We start from the raw sequence: 7,811 nt of genomic DNA, 5'->3' as shown, positions 1-7,811 counted from the left end.
GAAGATTGGAGAAACTTATTTTTTCGAACCAAAAAAAAAACAAAAAAAAAACAAAAGGCGTACGTACCACTGTCGTTTTTTTTTTTTGGGTCGAAATTTTGAATTTCTCTGATCTTCTTGAAACTCTGGATTCTGATAGAGGGCCATGGGACTTAGACCTGAGTGCAAAAATGGAGGCTCAAGACCCTTCCAGAGCTGAGATATTGAGATCCCAGGTAGCATTTATGTCATTATAAATATCTCAATGGCTGCGTTCAGAATCGCATACTCAATGAGTAGGTACTTAATTTCAATAAGTACTTACTCGACGAGCGCTAAAAGAGTAGGTACTTTATAGCCAAATCTCGTTGAGTATGAATGCGAACCGGACATCTGCCATGTTGACGTTATCACGTGACCTACGACGCGTTATCACAAGCGCAACACCTTAAAATATATGAACGATAGGTTTAATTCATCTATCTATAAATATCTTGATACTGATGAAACTTGCTCATTTTGTTGTGGTATTGTTGAAGAAACAGCTGCTCATTTATTTTGTGAATAGGGTTGATTTTTTTCTCCTTTAAGTTTTCAAAATATATCAAAATATAAAAAGCGTAAAAATATATTTGAATTGGAATTAAAATACTCTGATATGTACAAAATGAAGTATGTACTGAAATACTTTAACAAAATGAATGTTGCTGTCCCAGGGAGTGGAAAAGTGGAAAAATAAATAAATAAAAACCTGTTTTATTAAAATTAATACAATTTGATCTAAGTGAACAAATGCATTTGATGAAACTAAATAAAACTAATTTAAATCATATATTTTACACATTTATAATATTGATTATTCAAAGTGGGTCTTTATAAATTGGGTCTTGATACATGATTATAGCTGTTCAATTTTAGAATAGGGGACTCACATGGATGCATGGCATCTAAAAATGGAAAAACCCTGCATTAGGCCTAACATTTCCTCAAATCAGAATCCACTCTTGGCCTAAATTAGGAGCCACGTCAAGCGGCTTGGGCTTTCCAGAATCTGACAGCGCGGTGAGGACTGGGACAGCTCATCTCCAGCTCGTGACAACACTGTCGACACCATCAAAACCTCTGAATGCCATCCTGACAGGCACACGCGGTGCAACCACAGGAAGAGAGAGATGCTTCGGCTTATATTCTTACCAGAGAGACAGAGGTTTTTATCCTTTATTTTCTTAAAAAAGGAAAAGATCGTTTCAAACCCAAGAATATTCCAATGCCATTCTACATAATTAACATCCAGGAAATCAAGGATTGAAGGTAAACAATATACAGACAAGGATCTCCTTTTAAAAGTTACACTTAAAATAAGTTCCTTTGAAGGACTTTAGAACACTTCAAATCAGAATTTATTCCTGGATTGTACCAGGAAGCAAAGTCATAAAATCCTCATAAAACGCCTTACGGTACACAAAAGACATCACATGCACCTGAAACATACACGTCAAGACAAATTGAGCTTTTCATCAGAGAACGACAGTGTTAAAAAAAATCAACTGTCAGACTGTCATGGTTTTGATCTAAGAAAGATTTTTATCCGTCTAAACTGACGACATGGCTTGAAGCGTCTCTTTGTGTTTTGTAAAAACCCGCAGATCTGAATCATCAAAGAGTTCTCGTGGACGGGAGAAACCGAACGAGTGTGTCATTTATTTATAATGGAAACAAAAGTGGCGTGTATGAAGATGAACTTGACATGTTTTGTGTAACTAAAAGTGAACATAAAACTCTCGTGCCTCTGAGCGTTCAAATAAACTTATTTGGTGGAACGTAAAAAGCAGTGGACTTGTGACAAAAGCATTGAACTTAGCTTGAAAAATATAAAATAAATAAATATTAAAATAATAGTGCTTATGTGTCCCCTGTGAAGGTGAGAGACAGAACCTTTTGTGTGGAAAAAAAATTGAAAGAAAGTTGTGCTCTGTGTTGCTCATCTTTGGGAATCAGAGGTCAACTCTTCTTGGATTTTGTGCAGAAACCACAGATGGTTCAGAAGGGTCCTGACAGTCTTTAGGTGGCCAAATGTGTGCCTGAGCAAGAGGATTTCTGCTAATAACCAGCTGTAGATGCTCTCCGGCCTCTGTGATCAACGGCACAGCTAGACAACAGTCAAAGTCACGAGTCCGTGCGTGATTGACCTGTTAATAAACAAGCAAATGAAATCAGAAGGCGTTCTGCGTATTTTTTTGGCGTTCAATTATTTTTTACTAACATTCAAATGTTTGGGGTTGGTGAATTTATTTATTTAAAGTCTCTTCTGCTCACCAAAGCTGCTTTTATTTGATCATAAATATAGTAAAAACAGTAATACTGTGAAATATTAAAGGAGTAGTTCACTTTAAAAAAAAAAACTTTTGCCGATAATTTACTCACCCCCATGTCATCCAAGTCTTTCTTTCTTCAGTCGAAAAGAAATTTAGGTTTTTTGATGAAAACATTACAGGATTTTTCTCCATATAATGAACTTCATTGGGGACCAAACGGTTCAAGGTCCAAGAGACAGTTTTAGAGCAGCTTCAAAGGACTTTAGGCGACACCAGACGATGAATAAGGGTCTTATCTAGCGAAACAATCGGTCATTTCAAAAATAAATAAAAAAAAAAAGTTTCATTCGCTGAATGAACCAAATGACTAAAAAAAAATGTGTTCATTTTGATGAACGAGTTCGAACAGGAGAGTCACGAACGCGCATCACAGAACAGAGCAAGGCGAGCATTTGTGCTCTTTTTAATTTATTTTTTAAATGGCCGCTCGTTTCGCTAGATAAGACCCTTATTCATCGTCTGGGGTCGTTTAAAGCCCTTTGAAGCTGCACTGAAACTCTCATTTGGACCTTAAACCGTTTGGTACCCAATGAAGTCCATTACATGGAGAAAAATCCTGGAATGTTTTCATCAAAAACCTTAATTTCTTTTCGACTGAAGAAAAAAAAGACATGGACATCTTGGATGACATGCAGGTGAGTAAATAGTAAATAGAAGGAATAGTTCAAACTTCCAAAATATGGGTGACATGAGAGCAAGTAAACAGTGAGATTTTTAGTTTTTGGGTGAACTATCCCTTTAAGAAAAGGTCAGTCGGTTGAATAGATCACCTGTAGAATACGATCATAAGGCCGTAACCCAGCTTGGTCCGCAGGCCCATCAGGACGGATCATGTTCACATAAACACCCTTTTCCAGCAGACCATCGGACACACTGAACCCAAAATCCCTGCTGTCAACATCCTTCCGTAAACAGATCTGAGAAAGAGGGAGAGAATAAAGATCTGTCTGGTAGAAAATAAGACATAACTCAGACCCTGGAGCTGCTGGGAAAGTCAACAGTACCTTATGAAGCTCTAAAGGCATGGATGGGCTCATGTCCTCTGGTACAGCTGTGTTCCCTGAGGTCCTCTCCGGGCTCAGTGCTAGCGCTTTGGTCCTGCTTTCATTCTGCTTCTCGCGGTCTTCGCTCAAACTCAGTGTGCTGCCTGACATTATAGTAGCCTACAGAGGAAATAAAAATGATTTGGGACAACATGAGAGTATAGAGAATTCTGGTATTTTTCAAAGACAACTCAAATGTAGCACCTTTCAATGCACAGTCAGTGTTTCGAAGCAGATTTAGGGTGTGTTCACACTTAGGTTGGGTTAAAACGAACCCTGGTGCGATTGCTCTGTTAGTGCGGTTCATTTGAATAAATGTGAACACTGCCATCTGAACCCAAACAAGCGGACCGAGACGCTGAAAAGATGGGTCTCAGTCCGCTTCCAAGGGGTTTGAATGAAAAATGAACACAAGACTGACCAAAAACAGGACATGATGTCACAAGATATGACTCTAAAAAGGGCCGAATGCTCAAGCATATCAGTTTCTCTCATCATAGTCGTGATGTTGCCCATCATAGTTCAGTACAGGCATCAGAACGGCGTGTGTGTGTGTGTGTGACAGAGTGATTCCTGCTGCTGTTTTGACTCCTTTACACATTTTATAAGCTCTTCGTGAGTTCTCAGCTGGTTAAAATACCATCATATGTAGACTACGCACATACAGCGAGTGCATTTAGCCCAGCACACAGCGTTGTTTTGGATGTTCGGGAAGATGAAATATACATAATAAAAGCCGACCAATCAGGTTGTGAACATATACCTATGCCGACCAATCAGGTTGTGAACATATACCTATGCCGACCAATCAGGTTGTGAACATATCCCTATGCCGACCAATCAGGTTGTGAACATATCCCTATGCTGACCAATCAGGTTGTGAACATATCCCTATGCTGACCAATCAGATTGTGAACATATCCCTATGCCGACCAATCAGATTGTGAACATATCCCTATGCTGACCAATCAGGTTGTGAACATATCCCTATGCCGACCAATCAGATTGTGAACATATCCCTATGCCGACCAATCAGATTGTAAACATATCCCTATGCCGACCAATCAGGTTGTAAACATATCCCTATGCCGACCAATCAGGTTGTGAACATATCCCTATGCCGACCAATCAGATTGTGAACATATCCCTATGCCGACCAATCAGGTTGTGAACATATCCCTATGCTGACCAATCAGGTTGTGAACATATCCCTATGCCGACCAATCAGATTGTGAACATATCCCTATGCCGACCAATCAGATTGTGAACATATCCCTATGCCGACCAATCAGATTGTGAACATATCCCTATGCCGACCAATCAGGTTGTGAACATTTCCCTATGCTGACCATCATTGGTTGACAATGATTTATTTTGGGTTAAGGATTGTGGTTAAATTAATTATATAGTATAGATGCTGGTCAAATGGCCAAGTAATTTGAACAGGGAGACATAATGATTAAATCCTGCACAATTAACACAGATCGTTTGAGTTGAGTCCCAGTTGCATTTACCTCAAGTTCCCGCAGGATTTCCGATTGGCCGCAGGTCTCCAGATCCTGAAGAGCTTGTGACCAATAGTTCTCCTGAGCGTCTGTATTGTTGTGGTTGTGACCGCATGCTGGACTGACAGATCTGTGTCAATGCAAAGCAACCTGGGTAATGTAAGGCCAGGTGTACTATTGGAAACGAATCTCTCTCTCTCTCTCTCTATATATATATATATATGGCCTATATATATAAAACTGTACTGCATGGCATAACTGAAAGTCACTGTAAAAGATCCTCCTCAACTACAAGAACATGGCGGTTAGAGAAAGAGAAACACACAGATGTGTCTGAAGAACCGTGAACTAGTCCCAGCGATAAAAGAATACAATTATGAAAATGAGCAAAAAAGAAGCACACAAGGGCAGACGACAGCGTGTGGCCGACGGATGATTAGTAAGGCAGACGAGAGACAGAAAACCTGAGAAAAAATAGAAAAGAGAAAATAGGACCATACAGAGACTGTGGAAGCAAACAGGCAAGTGGTTTCTGTGCTAGACAGTGTGCATGTTTAATAAGCGTCTAGACACAGAAACGAAAACAGCAACATTAGATTCAAAAACCTTGTATTGTTTTATCTAGGCATAAAAAAGGCATTTCACTTTCCACTGGGATCAAAGTTACTTTTATAATCACGGACAAAATGATAACTGCAGGTGATTCTCATTCTGTTCAAAAGTTAGTGAATTCACAGTATATTCCTTTTTTACGATATTGCATGTGTAATTTATTACAATTAACACTGTTATTTAAGCAGCTTAGTGCTCAAATTTCAAATATTTGGGTCTGTTTAATAGTACATTAATCACTTATGTTTATGTTCGGGTGAATTTTTACTACTTGCTGCTGTTGGTCACTTTTGGTTAAGTTTTGTAATGTTTATCTAAATATGTGCATACAGTGCCGGCGCTATGGGGGGGCATTAGGGGGCAATGCCCCCCCAAATGTATTTTGTGCCCCCCCACATTGAATTATGACATAATTTACAAAATATTATCAGTTTAATTTAATTCACATTTCAGTGAGAAATAGTACAAATATATGTCTACAAACGGCTCATTAGCTGAAAATACAATAAAGCCAACATAAAAACCAGTGTGACGCTGTGAGGAAACCCCCCTGCCGCCCCCCCCCCCCCCCCCCAATCACGCACGTTAAGACTTGAATGAAATGATTTTCAGTTGGCGCGACCGCGCGAGCTTCCTGCATTCAAAACAAAGCAAACAGATGAAAACTCTCCAAAAATGGAAATTAGAAAATGGTTCAATACCACAGTTTCTCCTTACACATCGATTACCCCATACAGCAAGACAACGACAGCCCGGCTTTGGTATTTGGTGCTTCTACCGTGCAGTGTTGTAGTCGAGACCGAGACCAAAGACAGTCGAGTCCGAGTCGTAAGTGTATTTATCTAACTGGCATGTACTGTAATGTTCACTATGTGTTGTCACGTGATGAAACTAATAGTTTAGTAGTTGGCCTAGTTTGTTTTTGCGCTGCCCATTGTCCTGAAATGTCACTCACTCCCGCCGTGGAGAAACAGGTGTTTAAGCCTATATTTTCTTGTAAATGGAAATTGTAGAATAATATGTGTATGTTGTGGGTGTTTTTTATTTGTTAAAGGTGTTAAAGGTTTTATTTGATAAAGGTAACTACATGATGCTTTTTTTAAGGCTACGAATATAAATGCTTATGTTAGAACATAGCAGAATAAAGATGAGTAACTTAGCTTTTTTTTTTTTCTCACTTCCGCCATTGAGATGGCATATAAACGGCTATTCTGTCAGTGAGAGACTATGTGCATGTTCGTTAGCTTTGCTATTATAAAGCTGTGGTCAGAGTCGGTCTTGCAATTTTTTTTTTTGTTTTTTTTTTGTATAGGCCTATTTTACCCTTGATCAAATTTCTTAAGAGTCGCTCGTCTTGCAACAATGTGTAATGTTTTATGTGTTTATTGTGTGGGTTGCATTACTTCATGTTAATAGGTAACAGAAAAGGCAGTAGCAATAATAAATATAGGATATCTAATATCGGGGAAAAAAATCCCCATACCTAGTGCCCACCCATTGAAAATAAATGCCCCCCTGCTAAAAGCGGTCTGAAGCCGGCTCTGTGTGCATATATATATGAATACAGACTACCACTCAAAAGTTTTGGGAGCTTTATTCAATAAGAATGCATTTAATTGATCAAAAGTGACAGTTAAGACATTTATATTGTAACAAATTATTTCTATTTCAAATAAATGCTATTGTTTTGAACTTTCTATACATGAATGCTGCTGCATGATGCTGAAAATTCAACTTTTCATCACAGGAATTAAAATATTAAAGGAGCTGTTCACTTAAAAAAAAAAGAAAAAAAAAAAGAAACTTTTGCTGATAATTTACTCACCCCCATATCATCCAAGATGTCCATGTCATTCTTTCTTCAGTCGAAAAGAAATTAAGGTTTTTGATGAAAACCTTAATTTGTGCTTTGTGCTTATAAAACTTAATTTAAAAAAAAAAAATTTAAATGAACCCTCGTTTTGATAAGACCCTTATTCATAGCTGGTGTCATTTAAAGCTGCACTGAAACTCTCATTTGGACCTTGAACCGTTTGGACCCCATTGAAGTGCATTATAAGGAGAAAAATCCTGGTATGTTTTCATCAAAAACCTTGATTTCTTTTCGACTGAGGAAAGAAAGACATGGACATCTTGGATGACATGGGGGTGAGTAAATTATCAGCAAAAGTTTGTTTTTAAAGTGAACTACTCCTTTAACCAATATAGTAATTATTCTATTTAGATTCTCAATAATGTGATAAAAATATTTCCATTATTTACAGTATTTGTATAATTAAATCAGCATAGCCAAATTC

At 38.1% G+C, this 7,811-nt stretch overlaps 1 protein-coding gene across 12 annotated transcripts in view; it reads right to left on the bottom strand.

The window, feature by feature from the left end:
* Positions 1-1,183: 1,183 nt before the first annotated feature.
* The window catches only part of grip2a (glutamate receptor interacting protein 2a), a 76,052-nt gene continuing 69,424 nt past the window's right edge, over positions 1,184-7,811 (bottom strand). For 9 of the 12 annotated variants that reach the window (XM_089119856.1, XM_089119857.1, XM_089119855.1 and 6 more), the window contains 4 exons: positions 4,912-5,032; positions 3,359-3,517; positions 3,125-3,271; positions 1,184-2,168 (listed from right to left, as the gene is read on the bottom strand). In XM_089119856.1, the coding sequence (XP_088975982.1) occupies positions 1,974-2,168; positions 3,125-3,271; positions 3,359-3,517; positions 4,912-5,032 (622 nt within the window). In that variant the 3' untranslated portion in view covers positions 1,184-1,973. The other 3 variants (XM_039675240.2, XM_039675275.2, XM_089119858.1) reach the window with 3 other exon arrangements.

Source organism: Pimephales promelas, chromosome 14 (assembly GCF_988280905.1).
Source record: "Pimephales promelas chromosome 14, fPimPro1.hap1.1, whole genome shotgun sequence".
NCBI lineage: Eukaryota > Metazoa > Chordata > Actinopteri > Cypriniformes > Leuciscidae > Pimephales > Pimephales promelas.
This window is presented reverse-complemented; position numbering and strand designations above follow the sequence as displayed.